This window comes from Nerophis ophidion, linkage group LG25 (genome assembly GCF_033978795.1).
Source record: "Nerophis ophidion isolate RoL-2023_Sa linkage group LG25, RoL_Noph_v1.0, whole genome shotgun sequence".
Taxonomy (NCBI): Eukaryota; Metazoa; Chordata; class Actinopteri; order Syngnathiformes; family Syngnathidae; genus Nerophis; species Nerophis ophidion.
The window spans coordinates 8964841-8988559 of NC_084635.1; the positions used below are offsets into that span (position 1 = coordinate 8964841).

A 23719-nucleotide genomic window follows, 5' to 3' on the forward strand; every position below is an offset into this window, starting at 1 on the left:
AAATAATTGCATTTCAGACACATTTAAGAATATATTTCAATTTTGTCATTGAGTGAAATGTTAAAATGTAAAAATAATACCATTGCTAAATTTGTATGTAATTTTTACCACTTTAAAAAACTTCTTTTTTTTTTCGTTTTGTTTTCGGATCCATTTTAAAATGTCATGGACACTTCATGGAGAGGACACAAAAAAAAAATAATAATAATATTTGTAGCAAATTTTAAAATAAATTGTTATTATCTTGTCAGATTCACACACACCGAGATCTGTTACAGACTGACTCATGATTCTCCGACCTGCACACAGAACTGCTGCTGCGGAAGTGATTCGGTGAACGAATCTTTTGAACAAATCACTTTAAGGAACTAATACTAGTGATTCAGTACAGTCAATAGAACTGTACTGAACGACACAACACTAGCTCCCGGTAGTGTTCGCGAACGACACAACACTAGCCCCCGGTAGTGTTGTGTCGTTCGCGAAGGATTCGTTCGAACGAACAAATCTTTTGAGTGAACATACTTAACCGAATCACTTCCTGAACTGATTCGTTCCTTTCTCGGTTCAGTTGAGCTCCGCCGCGACCATGCCGGTATGAGTGGAACTGGCGCGACACAATCAGTTCCCTGTGTCAGTACGTTCGCGAACGTGAATCACGTGATTCGCGCCAGTTCCACTCATACCGGCATGGTTGCGGCGGAGCTTAACTGAACTAGGAAAGGAACGAATCAGTTCAAAAAGTGATTCGCTTCAGTACGTTCACTCAAAAGGTTCGTTCGTTCGAACAAATCGTTCGCGAACGACACAATACTAGCACCTGTAGTGTTGTGTCGAACGAACGAATCTTTTGAGTGAACGTACTGAACCGAATCACTTCCTGTACTGACAAAGAGTGATCTTTATTACATTTTTAATACATGTATGTTTTGTTAGAAACATTACATGTTAAAATAATAAAATGTAACGTGAAAAAAGAAAACTTGAACCTTTTTTCCTATCTTGTCAAATCCACTATGAATTGTTCAAATAAATGTCATGTAACGTAGAAAATAATTGCATTTCAAAACACATTTAAGAATATATTTCAGTTTTGTCGTTGAGTCAAATGTTAAAATGCAAAAATAATAATACCATTTGTAAGTTTTTATGTAATTTTTACCACTTTAAAAAACGTTTTTTTTTTTTTCGTTTTGTTTTCGGATCCATTTTAAAATGTCATGGACACTTCATGGAGAGGACACAAAAAAAAAAAGAAAATAAAATTTGTAGCAAATTTTAAAATAAATTGTTATTATCTTGTCAGATTCACACACACACCGAGATCTGTTACAGACTGACTCATGATTCTCCGACCTGCACACAGAACTGCTGCTGCGGAAGTGATTCAGTGAACGAATCTTTTGAACGAATCACTTTAAGGAACTAATACTAGTGATTCAGTACAGTCAAAAGAACTGTACTGAACGACAACACTAGCTACCGGTAGTGTTCGCGAACGACACAACACTAGCCCCCGGTAGTGTTGTGTCGTTCGCGAAGGATTCGTTCAAACGAACAAATCTTTTGAGTGAACATACTTAACCGAATCACTTCCTGAACTGATTCGTTCCTTTCTCGGTTCAGTTGAGCTCCGCCGCGACCATGCCGGTATGAGTGGAACTGGCGCGACACAATCAGTTCCCTGTGTCAGTACGTTCGCGAACGTGAATCACGTGATTCGCGCCAGTTCCACTCATACCGGCATGGTTGCGGCGGAGCTTAACTGAACTAGGAAAGGAACGAATCAGTTCAAAAAGTGATTCGCTTCAGTACGTTCACTCAAAAGGTTCGTTCGTTCGAACAAATCGTTCGCGAACGACACAATACTAGCGCCCGGTAGTGTTCGCGATTGACACAACACTAGCACCTGTAGTGTTGTGTCGAACGAACGAATCTTTTGAGTGAACGTACTGAACCGAATCACTTCCTGTACTGACAAAGAGTGATCTTTATTACATTTTTAATACATGTATGTTTTGTTAGAAACATTACATGTTAAAATAATAAAATGTAATCTGAAAAAAGAAAACTTGTAACACATTTTAGAATCATTTTTTCCTATCTTGTCAAATCCACTATGAATTGTTAAAATAAATGTAATGTAATGTCGAAAATAATTGCATTTCAAAACACATTTAAGAATATATTTCAATTTCGTCGTCGAGTCAAATGTTAAAATGCAAAAATAATAATCCATCCATCCATCCATTTTCTACCGCTTATTCCCTTTCGGGGTCGCGGGGGGCGCTGGCGCCTATCTCAGCTACAATCGGGCGGAAGGCAGGGTACACCCTGGACAAGTCGCCACCTCATCGCAGGGCTAACACAGATAGACAGACAACATTCACACTCACATTCACACACTAGGGCCAATTAATACCATTGGTAAATTTGTATGTAATTTTTACCACTTTAAAAAAAAAAAATTTTTTTTCCATTTTGTTTTCGGATCCATTTTAAAATGTCATGGACATTTCATGGAGAGGACACAAAAAAAAAAGAAAATAATATTTGTAGCAAATTTTAAAATAAATTGTTATTATCTTCAGTACAGTCAAAAGAACTGCCGATCCCATCACTATAGCCCCCCGGGCCACACTTTGGATACCTTTTAGTTCATACCCTTGTACTTCAATGAATTTAAAAAAAAAATGGCTTGACACTCACACAGCGCAGTGATAAATGATGCATTTCCAGCCGGACGGTCTTTCCAGAAAGTTATAGACACGTCCTTGGATGTAGGAGTGGGTGAGGACGGGCCGAGCTCCGCTGCTGTACACCGACATGCGGCCCGGCGACATGCGGGGATGAAGCAAGTAAGGCTGGAGATGAATTTGCGTCGCCTCGCTGCTTGTTTGGCGCCTGTCTGAATCCCGAGCGGGCATTTTCTTCATCTGCGAGAAAGAGTTGTCTGCGAGTGTCCCTGGAGGGTCTGTCCCGGATGATGGCTCCCGGTCCGGGGATCTCCGTCCCGGGCCCGCATCTGGATACTTCCGCCCGGTCCCCTGATAGTTAGGAAAAGTCGACATTTTGGCGTCTTCTCCGGTTGTTGTTTTTTTCGGTCAGTGATTCGAAAAGACACTCGCCCTGTGCGAGGAAACTAAATAGAAGTGACGAGTTTAACCATTTATTTACCCTGGACTTGAACTTGCAGGATTGTTTTGGTTTTGTGTGCCTTCCTCCAGACCCTCCCCCACTTCTCTCGTATAACTGGGGTGTCCAAACTTTTTCCACTTAGGGCCGCAGAATGAAAAATCAAAACAAGCGGGGGCCATTTTGGCTTTTTTTTTTTTCATTTTAAAAACCAATTGTCTATCTGTGTTGGCCCTGCGATGAGGTGGCGACTTGTCCAGGGTGTACCCCGCCTTCCGCCCGATTATAGCTGAGATAGGCGCCAGCGCCCCCCGCGACCCCGAAAGGGAATAAGCGGTAGAAAATGGATGGATGGACATCCATCCATCCTTCCATTTCTACCGCTTATTCCCTTTTGTATATGTATAAGCAGGGGCGTCACTAGACCTAATACTGTACTGGGGCACAAATAATTCATGTGAGCGTGCAAAGCGTGCGAGCAAAAACCTTTTTAGCACTTATTTATCATTAAAAAAATACATAAATAGTGCTTTAAACTATGAAATCATATCAGATTATGTTGTATGGATCTTTGATTAACCACCTGAAATTAACTAATGCATTTGACCTACTTGTGCACTGTTTTTTACTCCAGACTTCTAAACTGCTACTGGTAAAAGCAAAAAGAGCAATTAATCTTTTGGACATATATATTGCAGTATCCATCCATCCATCCATCTTCTTCCGCTTATCCGAGGTCGGGTCGCGGGGGCAACAGCCTAAGCAGGGAAACCCAGACTTCCCTTTCCCCAGCCACTTCGTCGGGACGGTTTAGCCCGGTTGGTAGATCGGCCGTGCCAGCAACTTGAGGGTTGCAGGTTCGATTCCCGCTTCCGCCATCCTAGTCACTGCTGTTGTGTCCTTGGGCAAGACACTTTACCCACCTGCTCCCAGTGCCACCCACACTGGTTTGAATGTAACTTAGATATTGGGTTTCACTCTGTAAAGCGCTTTGAGTCACTAGAGAAAAAGCGCTATATAAATATAATTCACTTCACTTCACTTCGTCTAGCTCTTCCCGGGGGATCCCCGACATGAGGGTTGCAGGTTCGATTCCCGCTTCCGCCATCCTAGTCACTGCTGTTGTGTCCTTGGGCAAGACACTTTACCCACCTGCTCCCAGTACCACCCACACTGGTTTGAATGTAACTTAGATATTGGGTTTCACTATGTAAAGCGCTTTGAGTCACTAGAGAAAAAGCGCTATATAAATATAATTCACTTCACTTCACTTCGTCTAGCTCTTCCCGGGGGATCCCCGACATAGTCTTCCCAACGTGTCGTGGGTCGTCTCCGTGGCCTCTAACCAGTCGGACGTGCCCTGACCAGATGCCCAAACCACCTCATCTGGCTCCTCTCGATGTGAAGGAGCAGCGGCTTTACTTTGAGGTTAATCCCGGATGGCAGAGCTTCTCACCCTATCTCTAAGGGAGAGCCCCGCCACCCGGCGGAGGAAACTCATTTCGGCCACTTGTACCCGTGATCTTGTCCTTTTGGTCATGACCCAAAGCTCATGACCAAAGGTAATGATGGGAACGTAGATCGACCGTTAAATTGAGAGCTTTGCCTTCCGGCTCAGCTCCTTCTTCACCACAACGGATCGATACAGCGTCCGCATTACTGAAGACGCCGCACCGATCCGCCTGTCGATCTCACGATCCACTCTTCCCTCACTCGTGAACAAGACTCCGAGGTACTTGAACTCCTCCACTTGGGGCAGGGTCTCATCAATGTCCTTCTTGTATTTAACCATCACAGTCTTTTCAGGGTGATAACCATGAACGATTTCGAAATAAATCTCTTTGACTTTGTTGTCGTTGTGGCTTGTGCAGCCCTTTGAGACACTTGTGATTAAGGGCTAAATAAGTAAACATTGATTGATTGATTGATTGTATCTGTTAGGAAGAGAACGTGTTGTGACCCAGCAGATGTCTTTCACAACATTATTCCAGAGCGCAATTACCAGAGGTAGGTAGTAACGCGCTACATTTACTCCGTTACATCTACTTGAGTAACTTTTGGGTTAAATTGTACTTCTAAGAGTAGTTTTTATGCAACATACTTTTACTTCAGTATATTTATAGAGAAGAAACGCTACTTTTACTCCGCTCCATTTATCTGCAATCAGGTCGCTACTCGCTACTTTTTTTTTTATCGATCTGTTAATGCACGCTTTGTTTGTTTTGATTTTGTCAGAAACTCATTCAAAGTAGGAACTACGCATGCTTGCGTTTCACCAATCAAATGCAGTCACTGGTGACGTTGGACCAATCAAACAGAGCCAGGTGGTCACGTGACCGTCACACGTAGAACCCGACATGTTGATAAACCTATTGGGGTTTTACCATTTAGTGGTCAACTGGACGGAATATGTACTATACTGTGCAATCTACTAATAAAAGTTTCAATCAATCAACCAATCAAACAAAAGTGTAAAGGAAAAAAGACACTTTTTATTTCAACCGTACTTCCCGTCAAAAGCCTAAAGACTGATCGCTCAGTTCCTGTCTTCACAATAAAAGTGCCGCTCCATCGCGCTAACAAAATAAGAGTCTCCGAAAGCCAGCGCAAACAAACTAGCAAGCTACGGAGTTTGCCGCCAATGTATTTCTTGTAAAGTGTATAAAAACGAATATGGAAGCTGGACAAATAAGATGCCAAAAACCAACGACTTTCATGATGTATTAGACAGGAAAGAGGAACTTTTTTTCTCCTCCATTTGAAAACCGGGACGTTATCAGCACTATACTGTTTGATTCCAATCAATGCAAGTCATCAGAATCAGGTAATACACCAACTTATATTTTTGTCTTCATTAAAGATAGGAATCTATATGTTAAACATGCTTGTATATTCATTAAAACACCTTTAACATGTGAACAAAAAAGGCAAAATAAATAAATATAAATTATATACTGTATATATAAATGTATATGTATATATGAGGTAGATCACCTCGACTTGGTCATTTATTAAGTAATTGATTAACGTTGAAAAACGTATTGGGGTGTTACCATTTAGTGGTCAATTGTACGGAATATGTACTGTACTGTGCAATCTACTAATACAAATTTCAATCAATCAATCAATGAATGCCTACTGAGCCTATGGTGCTGTTAAGTTATTGTGGCTCAATTTGCCTTAATTTTTTTTTATTTTAATGTATTATTATTTGATATATAATATTGTTCTAGTTGCTTAAGAGATATTCCTGGCTCTGAATTTGCTCATTGCTATTTTTATGTTTTTGTGCATTATTTGTTTCCGTAATCATTAAACAAACAGGTTACTCATCAGTTACTCAGTACTTGAGTAGTTTTTTCACAACATACTTTTTACTTTTACTCAAGTAAATATTTGGGTGACTACTCCTTACTTTTACTTGAGTAATACATCTCTAAAGTAACAGTACTCTTACTTGAGCACAATTTCTGGCTACTCTACCCACCTCTGGCAATTACATAGGAGACGGACACACGATCATTGTGGAATAAGCTGCGGATTTTTTATGATTAAAACAAGTGGATCATTCACAATTTTTACAGCAGAAAGAGGAAACGAGTAAGCCCTGTACAAAACAACAACACCTGATGGAATGGCATCAGACACAATGGCAGTTTTTTGGGGGAGTTTACAGCTACCCACCAACCACTTTGACCACCTGACGTCATACTGACACTGATTTACAGTTATGTCAACAGAACAGACCCTCACCTAGCAGAAATGTATTTTCTTAGTGTGTCTCCCCTACAGTTGCTCACATATAAATGTAATATATCCATTTTCATTTCAGTTTCCTTTATTTAACTCATTGCGATTAAAATCTCTATTTCAAGAGCGACCTAACAAAGACGGCGGCAATAAGACAATACAACAGAACAACGGCAGTCGTACCACAACAGGTCAAAAATAATTTAAAACAATTAAGTAATAATTTTATTTAAAAGCAAGTAAAAACCCTGTTTCCATATGAGTTGGGAAATTGTGTTAGATGTAAATATAAACAGAATACAATGATTTGCAAATCATTTTCAACCCGTCTTCAGTTGAATATGCTACAAAGACAACATATTTGATGTTCAAACTGATAAACATTTTTTTGCATATAATTATTAACTTTGGAATTTAATGCCAGCAACACGTGACAAAGAAGTTGGGAAAGGTGGCAATAAATACTGATAAAGTTGAGGAATGCTCATCAAACACTTATATGGAACATCCCACAGGTGTGCAGGCTAATTGGGAACAGGTGGGTGCCATGATTGGGTATAAAAGCAGCTTCCATGAAATGATAAGTAATTCACAAACAAGGATGGGGCGAGGGTCACCACTTTGTAAGCAAATTGTCGAACAGTTTAAGAACACCTTTTTCCAACAAGCTATTGCATGGAAATTAGGGATTTTACCATCTACGATCCGTAAAATCATCAAAAAGTTCAGAGAATCTGGAGAAATCACTGCACATAAGCAATGATATTACAGACTTCTGATCCCTCAGGCGGTACTGCATCAAAGACTGACATACGTGTGTAAAGGATATCACCACGTGGGCTCAGGATCACTTCATGAAACCACTGTCAGTAACTACAGTTGGTCGCTACATTTGTAAGTGCAAGTTAAAACTCTACTATGCAAAGCCAAACCCATTTATCAACAATATCCTGAAACGCCGCCGGCTTTGCTGGGCCCGAGCTCACCTAAGATGTACTGATGCAAAGTGGAAAGGTGTTCTGTGGTCTGACGAGTCCACATTTCAAATTATATTTAGAAACAGAGTTCGTGGTGTCCTCCAGAACAAAGAGGAAAATAACCATTCGAATTGTTATAGGCGCAAAGTTCCAAAGCCAGCATTGGTACCCAAGGCATGGGTAACTTACACATCTTTGAAGGCACCATTAATCCTGAAAAGTCCATACAGGTTTTGGAGCAACATATGTTGTCATCCAAGCAACGTTATCATGGACACCCCTGCTTATTTTAGCAAGACAAGTGTTACAATAGCGTGGCTTCGTAAAAAAATAGTGCTGGTACTTTCCTGGCCCGTCTGCAGTCCAGACCTGTCTCCCATCGAAAATGTGTGGCGCATTATGAAGCGTAAAATACGACTGCGGAGACCCGGCTGTTGAACGACTGAAGCTCTACATAAAACAAGAATGGGAAAGAATTCCACTTTCAAAGCTTCAACAATTAGTTTCCTCAGTTCCCAAACCTTTATTGAGTATTGTTAAAAGAAAACGTGTCCTTTCCCAACTACTTTGGCACATGTTGCAGCCATGAAATTCTAAGTTAATTGCAAAAAAAGTTTATGAGTTTGAACATTAAATATGTTGTCTTTGTAGTGCATTCACTTTGTAAGCATTTTTTTCCACCTTATTTTCAAATGGACTGCAAAGACAAGATATTAAATGTTCGAACTGAGAAACTTTTTATTATTTTTTTTTTTTTGCAAATAATCATTAACTTACAATTTAATGGCAGCAACACATTGCAGAAAAGTTGACACAAGGTCATTTTTACCACTGTTTTATATGCAGCGTTTCTGGGTGTTGTTGATAAAATGGCTTTCGCTTTGCATAGTACAGTTTTAACTTGCACTTACAGATGTAGCGACATTGCTGACCGGAAAGCTCTACAGTGGGTGGTAAGGTCATCCCGCTGCCACAAAAGAGCCACAAACAGCATCAAACACCCCACCCACCCTACACACAATGTTCTCTCTCCTACCATCTGGCAGCATGCGTGCGAGACTACCAGACTCAGCAATAGCGTTTTCCCACAAGCCATGAGACTGCTCAACTCATTTATGAAAAGTGGATTACAAATCCTCCCACAATCCCCACACACAAATACCTGTGGAACTGTGAAAAAGACAAAGTCAATGTCTGCAAAATACCCCTATGCACATAGGCCAATATCCACTTGCACAAGAATGTAATACATTTCCAAAACTATTCATCTCCACGCTGCTACTCTGCACCTTGGCAATATTGCCCGTTGTGTTGCACTACAGTAAATACCTCATCCTGACTATACTCAAACAACATGATAGATTTGTAGCTGTAAGCTCATTGTCTGTCATTTTATCTGTTAAATATCTGTCCTATTTTTAGTTTATGCTGAATGTGTGTCATATCTTGTTTTAATATCGGACGTTGGAGTATGGGAGAAACGCAATTTCAGTCTGCTGAGTGGCTCTCCACCGTTTTCCGGGCAAGAAACATGGAATTGGACTTGGAGGTGTTGATTCCCATCCCAATCGCTTCACATTGCTGCGAACCGATCCAGTGAGAGCTGAAAAACCTGGCCAGATGAAGTAATCAGGACTACATCATCTGCAAATAGAGATCTAATTCTGCAGCCACCAAACCAGAACCCCTCAACGCCCTGAGTGCGCCTAGAAATTCAGTCCATAAAAGTTATGAACAGAATCGGTGACAAAGGGCAGCCATGGCAGAGTCCAACCCTCAGTGGAAACGGGTCCGACTTACTGCCGACAATAGGGACCAAGATCTGACACTGATCGTACAGGGGAGCGTATCGCCACAATCAGACAGTCCATTACCCCATACTCTCTGAGCACTCCCCACAGGACTTCCCGAGGGACACGGTCGAATGCCTTCTCCAAGTCCACAAAGCACATGTAGACTGCTTGGGCAAACTCCCATGCACCCTCAAGAACCCTGCCGAGAGTATAGAGCTGGTCCACAGTTCCACAACCAGGACAAAAACCACACTGTTCCTCCTGAATCCGAGGTTCGACTATCCGGCGTAGCCTCCTCTCCAGAAGGCTGAGGAGTGTGATCCCACGATAGTTGGAACACACCCTCCGGTTCCCCTTCTTAAAGAGAGAAACCACCACTCCGGTCTGCCAATCCAGAGGTATACGCAGTGTATTGTTGTTTATCATTTTTACTAGTTTAATTTTGTTACGCGAAGCTGCGAGAAGTGGACGGACTGGAAGCAGCAACTTCAACTGCTTACTACCTTGACTTCATTGGATAAATGGGAACCAAAACTTTCGGTGGAAAAGGGCCAATATATACAGATGCCGAGAGGGCGTAACTTACGAATGTATTTTAGGTGTTATATCTCTTCCGGCTTTAATGACATAACTACTTACGTACGTAACACATGCTAAGGCATTATCTTTGGGTGTTGTGAGCTGATAATAGCAATTTTTTTATAGTTAACATTAGCTATTATTGAATGTACATTCTATCTTAACAACAACATGACTGCAAATTTTTACTTATCTTGGACTGCTTTTGTATGTGTGCACGCACTCTCTACACTTATGTTGACGAGAAAGGGTGAGTGACTGTCGTAAACATAAATCCTTTTATTTAGATTGGTAAAAAAATTGTTCTACAAACTTAGTAATTGCGGAAAAAAAAAATAGACAGTATTAACTTATACATTTTCTGTTAAACCACTAACATAACTGGTGGTGTTCTAGTTTTATTTTTTTTGCTTTGCTGTGAGCAAGTTGCAAACAGCCCCTTTAATGTTAGGTGCACTTTCCTTTCATAGAGATTTTTTTTTAGTTTTTCACAATAAAATCCATTAAAAACTATTTTTCAAACACATGTTCTTAGATGAATTTATAAGCATATTTAAAATCGACAAGCAATTTTTCGTTCTGAAATGTATAACACTAATCAGATTGATTCAGTCATTGATTTATAACATTGAACAAACATTTAACCAATTAGTATCATACTATTTTAGTCGTTAACTCAATATACTTTCCTTTTTTTGTAAACATTGTCAGGTTCAAACACTGATGGCATCTATTAGACTAGAAGCAAGGAATCATGCAGAGACAGAGTTAAATTTAGCTCATGAGGAGAACACATGGCGCTGCACACCCTGTCAGAGTCTCGCCCTACACTCTAAGGTTCAGCTCCCGCATCAGTCTTTTTAATCAGAGTTCCATAGTCAACATCACTGCGGCCGCCTCTAAAAGGAGTTGTCACATATATTTTGCGAAGCAGGTCCAGGACGCACAGTACGTGATGGAATGGGCTGGTGGCCTTGTGATTTCGCCTTGTCCCCGCTTTGTCTGCGTGTTGTCATCTGATTTTCGTTGAGGTCTTTGAAGTCCTTGGCTGTTAGCAGGCTAAAACAGATTACATCCGTGGCTGAGGCCACCCCTCAGACAAGAAGTTTTGTCTTTGCATAGATTAAAAAAAGTCTAACTTGAGCACTATAACTAATAACAAAAGCAACAGACTTTAAGCACACTAAAGTTAGTGTGATAATATATACATAATTATTCTAACAACACTCAGTGTTTCGGTCGTGACCACTATTTTGTTTGCAAGGTTGTATCATATTGCTTAATTTTTAACTTATACCAAGCTTGATGTCGGAAATATTACAAATTCATGTTTTTTTGGTCAATAAAATGACTGTTAATATGAGTTGTGTCATGATCCGTCCCTTAGTTCTGACATAATTAGCTAATTTGTAAATGTTACTTAAAAAATAAAAACTTTTGTTAGCACAAAAAAATATACAAACATTTGGGATCATTGATTCCCAAGTACCAGGAAACAAACACTAATGGTACGGGTAACCATACTTGCCAACCTTGAGACCTCCGATTTCGGGAGGTGGGGAGTATAGTAGGGGGAGGTATGGTCGTGGGTGGCGGGGCGTGGTTGGGGCGGCGCGTGTTTGGGAGCGTGGTTAAGTGTCAAATATTTAATATATATATATTAAATATATAAGAAAAACTTTAATTTCAGTGAATTCTAGCTATATATATATATATATATATATATATATATATATATATATATATATATATATATATAGGAGGAGATATATATACATAAATAAAATAAATACTTGAATTTCAGTGTTCATTTATTTACACATATACACACACATAACACTCATCTAGTCATTGTTTAGTTAAGAGTTGAAATGTCCATCTTTGTTCTATTCTCTGTCTATTCTACATTCTATTATATTCTATGTACAGTAGTTGGCAGTATTGTCCTGTTTAAGAGTGTCAAAAGTTCACAACATTGCTGTTTAGGCAGACAAACTGCTTTACAGTAGACGAAAAAACGTGGCTGCTGTTGTTGTGTGTTATTACCGGGCTGGGAGGACTTTAATGAAACTGCCTAACAATAAACCCACATGAGAAACCAAGAACTCGCCCTCAATCATTTTACAGATATAACATCATTGGGCAGACTCGCTCTTTATATTGTGGGAAAGACTGTCACTCAGGTCGCATTGAGCTGGAGGGAGCGTGGCCTCCAGCTCCGCCTAAATTTCGGGAGATTTTCAGGAGAAAATTTGTCCCGGGAGGTTTTCGGGAGAGGCGCTGAATTTCGGGAGTCTCCTGGAATATTCCGGGAGGGTTGGCAAGTATGGAGGCAACACTGAGCAAGGCCTGATGTAACTCTTCATTGTAAATTGTGCATTATTCAAAATATCCTGAAGGTTATGAGTCGAGAAAGTAAAGTGATAGACCCCAAAAAACTGCCCCGGAAGACACATGTTGATCATCAAACCGAAATTAAAACCCTTACTGATGCTGCCGAAACCCCGTAGTAACCATTAAAAGGTATATGCGAGATTAAGACTTCAAGACGGAGCTTCGAGTTGGGCAGTGGGATCAACTAATGACTGGCTATGTGCAAATATTCAAGTTCTGTTGACGGAAAGACTCTCCTATCTCTTAGGCCTATCTCCACATAGCTAACTGCCAATTGATCCACGAGTAAGCCCTTTCAATAAATTGCAGACCCTCACCCTTTCAAATTTAATGCGGGTATAAGTGGCATAATTGAACAGGTGCTTACTTTCTGTTTTGTTTTGTGTAAACACCGATTTCATTAGTCTTCCTTATGTTTTTGACCAATCCGCCGCTAGCCTTCCTTTTTGTTCCGAAGACCCAATGTCTTTAATCTAGTTTTTTTTCTGGACTCGGCTTTTTCACAATCTCTGGAGTTTTCCGTCTGTCGCTCCGACTGTCATATTTGCCATTAATCATAATAGGTTGGCACTTGACATTTAGGGTGCAGGCCAACAGAAGGAGATAACATTCACTTTTAGTTCTGACAATTGAACTTCCCTTTCCCTGCATCCAGTTTTTGCCTGTGGCAGAGGATAATGACATGCACCTTTCCTTGCATTGGTAATGCAGACAATAAATCACAAGCACTTCTGAGTGACCCTCAGCTCATAACATAGTGAAACCGTGTGCCGGCGTGAAAAATAGAGCAGCAAAATTGTGCGTCAGCATCTTATGCTTCAAAATACTGTAGTTTAGTGGCATTACAGAGTAAATTACATCCCTGGCTTCCTATAAAAGTATGCTTTAGAAGCTTTTTTTGACATCCCGGTTGGTAGAAATATCACAGTATGAAAGTAACATTCAAGCTAGTATTTTTTTGTCAGTCAGTTTGGACAAGCTACCCAATCATCTCCTCATGTGCATGCATATGTTCTTTGCCGACAAATGCAAATGCTACACTAATGGAACTCTCCACCATGAATCTCCCCAGAGTACCAAAGTACGCGAATTGAATGCAAGCAAGAATACAAATTTTATTTGTTGAGCTACTTAAGCTACTACTTTCAATAATAGCAACAACTCAGGTCAACATTAGTTGTTACTAGAGATGTCCGATGATATCGGACTGCCGATATTATCGGCCGATAAATGCTTTAAAATGTAATATCGGAAATTATCGGTATGGGTTTCAAAAAAATCGGTATCAAAAAGTAAAATGTATGACTTTTTAAAACGCCGCTGTGTACACAGACGTAGGGAGAAGTAAACCAATAAACCTTAAAAGCACTGCCTTTGTGTGCCAGCCCAGTCACATAATATCTACGGCTTTTCACACACACAAGTGAATGCAAGCCATACTTGGTCAACAGCCATACAGGTCACACACTGAGGGTGGCCGTAAAAACAACTTTAACACTATTACAAATATGCGCCACACTGTGAACCCATACCAAACAAGAATAATAATAATAATGGATTAGATTTATATCGCGCTTTTCTATTGTTATATACTCAAAGCGCTCACAGAGAAGTGGGAACCCATCATTCAGTCACACCTGGTGGTGGTAAGCTACATCTGTAGCCACAGCTGCCCTGGGATAGACTGACGGAATGACAAACACATTTCGGGAGAACATCCGCACCGTAACACAACATAAACACAACAAAACAAATACGCAGAACACCTTGCAGCACAAACTCTTGCAAAACGCTACAATATATAATATACACCCCCGCTACCCCCTACACCCCCCACCTCAACTCCGCACCCCCCAACCCTGCCCACTAAACCTCCTCATGCTCTCTCAGGGAGAGCATGTCCCAAATTCCAAGCTGCTGTTTTGAGGCATGTTAAAAAAATAATGCACTTTGTTACTTCAATAAATATGGCAGTGCCATGTTAGCATTTTTTTTTACATAACTTGAGTTGATTTATTTTGGAAAACCTTGTTACATGGTTTCATGCATCCAGCGCGGCATCACAACAAAATTAAGCATAGTAATGTGTTAGTTCCACGACTGTATATATTGGTATCTGTAATTAAGAGTGGGACAATATCGGCATATCGGATATCGGCAAAAAAGCCATTATCGGACATCTCTAGTTGTTACTTGTTTGTTAGACGCAGTGTTAATACACTGACACACAACACCCGGATTCCCATCATGCATTGCTTCAAAACTACGGGAAGGAGTAATGTCCAAAAACATAACAGAGACAAAGCAGAAGAACGAAGAAGAGACGTGGTGACGACGAGTAAGAAGAAGAAGTATGCTTGCAAGGTCCAAAATGATCGGAAAAAATAATTTCAGTTCATCCAGGACAGCTCGAAGGGGAAGGGGTTTACTCATTCATGAACAGATTATTTATATAAGAAATGCTTTGAAAATATATACACCACTGCTCCCCCACCACTTCAAACCTGACCTCGGTAGGTAGTGAGTTCAAACCCCGGCCGAGTCATACCAAAACTATAAAAATGGGACCCATTACCTCCCTGCTTGGCACTCAGCATCAAGGGTTGGAATTGGGGGTTAAATCACCAAAAACGCTTCCCGGGCGCAGCCGCCGCTGCTGCTCACTGCTCCCCTCACCTCCACTCCCAGGGGGTGATCAAGAGTGATGGGAATAATTTGAATAATTCCGCCACACCTAGTGTGTGTGTGTGGCAATCACGGGTACTTTAACTTTAACCAACATGAACGTGGTGTGGAATAAGAAGAGGCAACATCCCACAGCAAACAATGGTAATACACGCACGCATAGGACGACAGATGGAAATTAGCATGTTGCTAAATCTGGTGCAGCCATCTTCTTTTTATGTAACTGCACATTGTCCTTCAAAATAAACAAATACAACCATACACACTACTATGAGGGAATAACAACCAACAAATAAGTGATTGATGTGGCAATCCAAACAATACACAGTTTGTGGACGGCCATCGAAGCACATTTTTATTAACCCTAAGTTACACAATCCGTTGAAAATATTTAACATAGCTGCAGTCACTGCCAAAACTTCTACTAAGCTAGATATAAATACAGTGGGGCAAAAAAGTATTTAGTCAGCCACCGATTGTGCAAGTTCTCCCACTTAAAATAATGACGGAGGTCTGTAATTTCTCACCATAGGTACACTTCAATTGTGAGAGACAGAATGAGCCAAAAAAACATCCAGGAATTCACATTGAAGGAATTTTAAAGAATTTATTTGTAAATTATGGTGGAAAATAGGTGTTTGGTCAACCATTCAAAGCTCTCACTGATGGAAGGAGGTTTTGGCTCAAAATCTCACGATACATGGCCCCATTCATTCTTTCCTTAACACGGATCAATCGTCCTGTCCCCTTAGCAGAAAAACAGCCCCAAAGCATGATGTTTCCACCCCCATGCTTCACAGTAGGTATGGTGTGCATGGGATGCAACTCAGTATTCTTCTTCCTCCAAACACGACGAGTTGAGTTTATACCAAAAAGTTATATTTTGGTTTCATCCGACCACATGTCATTCTCCCAATCCTCTGCTGTATCATCCATGTATCCATTTTGGTATAAACTCAACGTGTCATGTTTGGAGGAAGAAGAATACTGAGTTGCATCCCAAGAACACCATACCTACTGTGAAGCATGGGGGTGGAAACCTCATGCTTTGGGGCTGTTTCTCTGCTAAGGGGACAGGACGATTGATCCGTGTTAAGGAAAGAATGAATGGGGCCATGTATCGTGAGATTTTGAGCCAAAACCTCCTTCCATCAATGAGAGCTTTGATTGGTTGACCAAATACTTATTTTCCACCATAATTTACAAAAAAAATCTTTAAAATTCCTGGATTTTTTTTTCACATTCTGTCTCTCACAGTTGAAGTGTACCTATGATGAAAATTACAGACCTCTGTCATCATTTTAAGTGGGAGAACTTGCACAATCGGTGGCTGACTAAATACTTTTTTGCCCCACTGTATGTTTGTACAGTCAATCATTCTAGCAACTTTAAGGACAGGCAATAGTTACTTTTCTTACTGAGGAGTTGGCAGCACTGACTGTCAGTATACAGTATGTGCATTGTAAATCGATCAAAGCATCATCTTTAATTCCTTACTTCCCCGTGTGTGTGTGTGTGTGTGTGTGTGTTAGGTTGTTACCATGCAATCTCAAGGGACACTTGAAGCTTATTTTGACAAGGTCACTTGTCGACACAATTTTCTTTTCGAGACAATGGCTAAGCTTATCCAATAAGGAGGGGAAAAAAATTCAGGTCTACTGCAGCAGATTTTAATAAGTCCAAAGGCTTCCACGGGATGACAGGTGCTGTTACCGAGAAGAAATCTGACCTACGTTTTTTTAGTGTTATGATATGACCTTACATAGTATATTAAAGCTCCTTTTGCCATTTCCACAGAAAGTGCAGTGATCTCCAGGGTTATTGGCTTTTTATTATTATCACTTTTGAATACTTTCGTACATAATGCATATGTGTTTGTGTGTGTAAGTTACGTTATCAAAACATCACATAATTGTGTCTGCGTTGCCCGAGTTCTGACCTTGTATAGGTTAGAAGAACCAAACAGAGGGATTATAAGAAGATGAAATACTTTAAAAGGTTTTTTGTAGGGCAGAATTGACTGACAGGACTGCTGCTACATGGTGAGTATGGAGGGGTTCTTAGCCTTTTTGACCTCGGGGCCCGACCTTTCCACGATAGAGGGTCTGGGGCCCACTCAAATACTAACTATACTATACTAAATAATCCTACTCTTAAAGGCCTACTGAAATGAGATTTTCTTATTCAAACGGGGATAGCAGGTCCATTCTATGTGTCATACTTGATCATTTTGCGATAATGCCATATTTTTGCTGAAAGGATTTAGTAAAGAACATTGACGATAAAGTTTGATACTTTTGGTCACTTAAAAAAAAAGGCCTCGTCTTTGCCGTAAGTAGCAGACAATGTTTGTGTGGCGTCACCGGTGTGAGGGCTCCTCACATCCTCACATTGTTTATAATCATGGCTTACAGCAGCAAGAGCTATTCGGACCGAGAAAGTGCAAATTTTTCCATTAATTTGAGCGAGGATGAAAGATTCGTGGATGAGGAAAGTTAGAGTGAGGCACTTTAAAAAAAAAAAAAGTGACGCCTCCGGGTGGCGGCAGTGGTTGCGTTTCAGATGTAATTAGACACATTTACTAGGATAATTCTGGAAAATCCCTTATCTGCTTATTGTGTTAATATTATTTTAGTGAGATTAGATGAGTAAAGTCACACCTGAAAGTCGGATAACTGCGGTTAATGCAAGTGTCTCAGAGAGAAGCCGATGAGGAGCCAAGATCACAGCTGTCTTTTTGACAGCTACAAGAGAAGGTCCCATAGTCCACTGAAGTCTCCGGTAAGAGCCGACAATTTTCCCATCCAAAAACTTGCTGGTTGACGTAGAGAAACATGTTCGCTTGACCGCTCTGTGTTAAAGCTTCACAACAAACAAAGAAACACAGGCTGTGTCTCGGTTGCTAAAGGCAGCTGCAATCCGCCGCTTTCCACCAACAGCATTCTTATTTATAGTCTCCATTTATAATTGAACAAATTGCAAAAGACTCAGCAACACAGATGTCCAAATTACAGTGTAATTATGCGATGAAAAGAGACGACTTTTAGCCGTGTTTGGTGCTGGGCTAAAATGTCCCCTCCAACCAATAACGTCACAAACACGCGTTATCATTCCGCGACGTTTTCAACAAGAAACTCCGCGGGAAATTTAAAATCGTAATTTAGTAAACTAAAAAGGCCGTATTGGCATGTGTTGCAATGTTAATATTTCATCATTGATATATAAACTATCAGACTGCGTGGCCGCTAGTAGTGGGTTTCAGTAGGCCTTTAATATTAATCGTATTCAATAATTATATTTGACCTACTTACAGTTTAACACCTTGTAAAACGATACGAATGCATGTGTTAATCACAAAGATTAATATTTATTTAACACATGGACCGAAGGCTTAGGTCAGGCAGATTAGAAAAATAAGTACTAACCAAATATACTTTATGATGTGCTACAATACATTAATTAAATTGATAATGAATTAATGAATATGTTTAACTAAAATATTACTAAAATATATATGCATAAAAAACTTCACCACTTTAGTCATCATTTTTTCGCTTAAAAAACATCTCTATGACTTAAGCTCCAGATTGCCCCAAGTGGTGGGAAAGTGTATTACAACTGAGTACCGCTGTGGCTCATAAGGACCACAGCTGACAAACAGATATCTTTCAGCAGTGCCTCTCGAGAACGCTAGCGATCTAATAATGGTTAGGAAACACTGATCCAGACGGAACGTGCTGTTCTCGTACAGTAGCCTTAAAAGGGAATCGCACTTTTATTTTGGAATTTCACGGCCCACAATCCCTGTGTGAGACAAGAACACACGCTTGTCCCTTTTCTGTGCATTCTAAATAGTGATACAACTGCCAGTCCTATACAGTATGTGGTGGATAACAATGCATGGAATGGGGACTTGTTTATTTTTCTGCAATTGCTATGTGTTGACTTTTAACTCTACTCTAACAAATCTTTAGTGACCGGATATTAATGACAGGTGTGAAACTGGAAAGGGTAGGATTAAATAAATTCTTCTTCTTCGCACTCACAGCTATACGTCTCTTTTCATGGCATCATTCCACAGTATTATGGACATCTGTGTTGCTGAATCTTTTGCAATTTGTTCAATGAATAATGGAGACGTAAATGTGTCTAATAACCTCTGAATCGCTCCCACTGTATAGTCCTTTTTTTTTTGTCCTTCACTCTCACTTTCCTCATCCACAAATCTTTCATCCTCGCTCAAATTAATGGGGAAATCGTACCTTTCTCGGTCCGAATCGCTCTCGCTGCTGGTGGCCATGATTGTAAACACTGTGCGGATGTGAGGAGCTCCACAACCCGTGACGTCACGCGCGTATCGTCTGCTTTTTCCCGGTACAGGCAAGGCTTTTTTATTAGCGACCAAAAGTTGAGAACTTTATTGTCGATGTTCTCTACTAAATCCTTTCAGCAAAAATATGGCAATATCGCGAAATGATCAAGTATGACACATAAAATGGACCTGCTATCCGGACATTTTGTTCCAGCAACGTTCACAGCTATAAGTCGTCTGTTTTCATTGCATAATTCCACAGTATTATGGTATCTGTGTTGCTGAATCTTTTGCAATTTGTTCAATGAATAATGGAGACGTCAAAGAAGAAAGCTGCAGGCGGGACGCGGTGTATTGCGGCCGCCTTTAGCAACACAAACACAGCCGGTGTTTCATTGTTTACATTCCCGAAAGATGACGGTGAAGCTTTACTATGGAACAGAGCGGTCAAGCGAACATGGTTCCCTACCACATGTCAACCGGCAGGTTTCGGTGAGAAAATGGTAATAAGTCGGCTCTTACCGTAGACATGAGCGGAGGGCTTTCGTCGTTTCTCCCTGCGCCTGTCAAAGAGGCAGCTGCGGACTCTCTTGCCTCTTCCCACCGGCCGCCCCCGACCGTCGGATGCTTCCACTGTGGAGGAGGGGAAAAAAATAAAAATCTCAGCCCGGCCCCACCGGCCGCCTTCGCCTCGTCAAGAAACGTGGCTTCCCTCAGAGACACTGGCGGTCACCGCACCCCTCCGACTTTAACGTTGTACCGGTACGACCATATAATCTCATTAAAACACTAGTAACACAATAAGCAGCTAAGGGATTTTCCAGAATTATCTTAGTAAATTAGTCTAATAACATGTAAATCGCTCTGCCGTCTAGTTTTTTTTTTTGTAGTCCTTCACTCCCACTTTCCTCATCCACGAATCTTTCATCCTCGCTCAAATTAATGGGGAAATCGTCGCTTTCTCGGTCAGAATCGCTCTCATGATTGTAAACAATGTGAGGATGTGAGGAGCTCCACAACCCGTGACGTCACACGCACATCGTCTGCTACTTCCGGTACAGACCGAAATTGTATTTATTAAACACTTATTAAGCAGTGGCACAAACATTCATGTCATTTTAAAACAGAAAGTGCAAGATTGTCAGACATTTTAAAACAAGCTATGAGTGCACTTTTGTGAATGATGACACTAAGATGATGTATCAAAACAACACTAAATTAAAGTGCACTTTTTGTACATAACGCCACTACAATAGTTAAAAACAAATGAAGTGCACTTTTGTGCATGATGTCACACAAGATATTTCAATGACTGTCAAATAAAAAGGAGCTGCATACTAGGTTCCTGTGGACGTTCTCTCCTTCTGTTGTTGACTTTTTTATTTTTTTTCCATACGGTGTTGATCCGGAAATAGTTGCTTCGTCATTTTGTTGGTGTGGCACCGGCTGAAGATGTTGACATGCGGAGTTTCAAGCATTCCTCATTCTCTTGGCTCCTCGGCTTCTCTCAGAGACACTGGCGTTCACCGCAGCCATCCGACTTTCAGGTATGACTTTATAATCTCACTAAAATACTATTAACACAAGAAGCAGATAAGGGATTTTCCAGAATTATCCTAGTAAATGTGTCTAATTACATCTAATTACATGGGGCCGTCGCCTTTTCTTTTTTTTTAGTGCTTCACTTTGACTTTCCTCATCCACAAATATTTCATCCTCGCCCAAATTAATGGGGAAATCGTCGCTTTCTCGGTCCGAAAAGCTCTTGCTGCTGGAGGCCATGATTATAAACAATGTGAGGATGTGAGGAGCCCTACAACCCGTGACGTCACACGCACATCGTCTGCTACTTCCGGTACAGGCAAGGCTTTTTTATTAGCGACCTAAAGTTGCGAACTTTATCGTCGATGTTCTCTACTAAATCCTTTCAGCAAAAATATGGCAATATCGGGAAATGATCAAGTATGACACATAGAATGGACCTGCTATCCCCGTTTAAATAAGACAATCTCATTTCAGTAGGCCTTTAATGGGAACAAAACTAAACAAGTATTATGGCCCCTAATTGGGCGCGACTTGGACCCCATTTACCGGTTCTGGTTTAGAGGAAAAGACGGACGACACCTTGGACCGGTTACGATTCTGTCACAGGGTTGGCCATCTTTATGAAAGTCAGCTATGTAAATCATTGCTCAACCAAGCAGAGTCGTGATGCCTTCAAACAACTTGGAAAGCACTCAGAGAACGCAGTCCTATCTACCGATTACAAAAAAAGCTCTGAATCCAAACGGTGATTCCCAAAAATGTAATCACTTGTTCCTTATCTCATTTCTGAAATTTCCTGAAAGTTAAATCGAAATATACTTTTATTTTTTTCCCTATATCTGTCAGGTTCTCCCAGGAAAGCAGACGGACTACTTGGAGGTATAAACATGATTTAATTTTAACTAAAAAAAAGGTACAAACAAAAAGCGCTCACAGCGGAGGCACAACTTGGCTAAGGTAACAAAAACTAACACTTTAATGGGGAACATTATCACAATTTCAAAAGGGTTAAAAACAATAAAAATTAGTTCCCAGTGGCTTGTTGTATTTTCTGAAGTTTTTTTCAAAATTCTACCGGTCCCGGAATATCCCTAAAAAAAAGCTTTAAAGTGCTTGATTTTCGCTATTTGTGATGCCACTATCCATTTCCCTGTGACGTCACACAGTGCTACCAATGTAAACAAACAATGGCGAATACCACAGCAAGATATAGCGACATTAACTCGGATTTCAGCGGTTTAAGCGATTCAACAGATTACGCATGTATTGAAACGGATGGTTGGAGTATGAAAGTATTAAAGAAGAAACTGAAGCTATTGAGCGAATAGCTATTGACGCTATTCATAACCATAGCATGGCCGAATAGCTGCGTTAGCATCGCCGGTAAAATGTGCGGACCAAACGATCAGGACTTTGGCATCTTGTGACACTGGAGCAACTTAAATCCTTCGATTGGGAAGTGTTTTTTTCGCATTAAATGTGGGTGGAAGGAAACGTAATATAGTTGCAAATGCATCTGCAGGTTATCCATACATCTCTGTACCATGTCTGCTTTAGCACCGCCGGTAAATAGCATGTTAGCATCGATTAACGTAGCATGTTAGCATCGATTAGCTGGCAGTCAACATCAACAAAACTCACTTTTGTGAATTCGTTGACTTTATAGTTGCAAATGCATCTGCAGGTTATCCATACATCTCTGTGCCATGTCTGCTTTAGCACCGCCGGTAAATAGCATGTTAGCATCGATTAACGTAGCATGTTAGCATCGATTAGCTGGCAGTCAACATCAACAAAACTCACCTTTGTGAATTCGTTGACTTTATAGTTACAAATGCATCTGCAGGTTATCCATACATCTCTGTGCCATGTCTGTCATCGCCGGTAAAATGTGGAGACACTCCAGCACATTCAATGGGGGTCTGGCGGCAGACACTTTCGCATCTTCGGGCCAGTGGTGCAACTTGAATCCCTCCCTGTTAGTGTTACTACACCCTCCGACAACACACCGACGAGGCATGATGTCTCCAAAGTTCCAAAAAAATAGTCGAAAAAACGGAAAATAACAGAGCTGAGACCCAATGTTAGCAATGTGTTGAAAATGAAAATGGCGGCTGTTTTACCTCGGAGACGTCACGTTCTGACATCATCGTAAAAAGAGCGATAAACAGAAAGGCGTTTAATTGGCCAAAATTCACCCATTTAGAGTTCGGAAATCGGTTTAAAAAATATATGGTCTTTTTTCTGCACCATCAAGGTATATATTGACGCTTACATAGGTCTGGTGATAATGTTCTCCTTTAATGTAAACTATGAACATAAAACAAACAAAACTTACAGTGGCTTGAAAAGAGCAGCATGGACTTTGGCATAAAAAAGTAGCATGGACAGAGCATGAAAAGAACAATGACGCCAGGCCGACTGACTGGCAAAGACGAGCTTAAATACTGCCTCTGATTAGTGTGCTCGGGAAGCAGGTGAGCACTAATCAGAGACAGGTGAACACAATGAGTAACCAAGCTGACAAAAACAAACAAGGAAGTGCAATC

General features: G+C 40.6%; 1 protein-coding gene across 8 annotated transcripts in view; it reads right to left on the reverse strand.

The window, feature by feature from the left end:
- kcnq1.1 (potassium voltage-gated channel, KQT-like subfamily, member 1.1) overlaps positions 1–23719 on the reverse strand; it is a 267264-nt gene that overhangs the window by 160912 nt on the left and 82633 nt on the right. For 7 of the 8 annotated variants that reach the window (XR_009804268.1, XM_061887267.1, XM_061887270.1 and 4 more), the window contains exon 1: positions 2710–3230. The exons of the other annotated variant lie outside the window; for it this stretch is intronic. Coding sequence is in view for 6 of the 7 variants with exons in the window: in XM_061887267.1 (XP_061743251.1) it covers positions 2710–3071 (362 nt within the window). In the remaining variant the exon portion in view is untranslated. Of the gene's footprint in view, positions 1–2709; positions 3231–23719 lie in introns of those variants that run through there. 8 annotated transcript variants of the gene reach the window in all.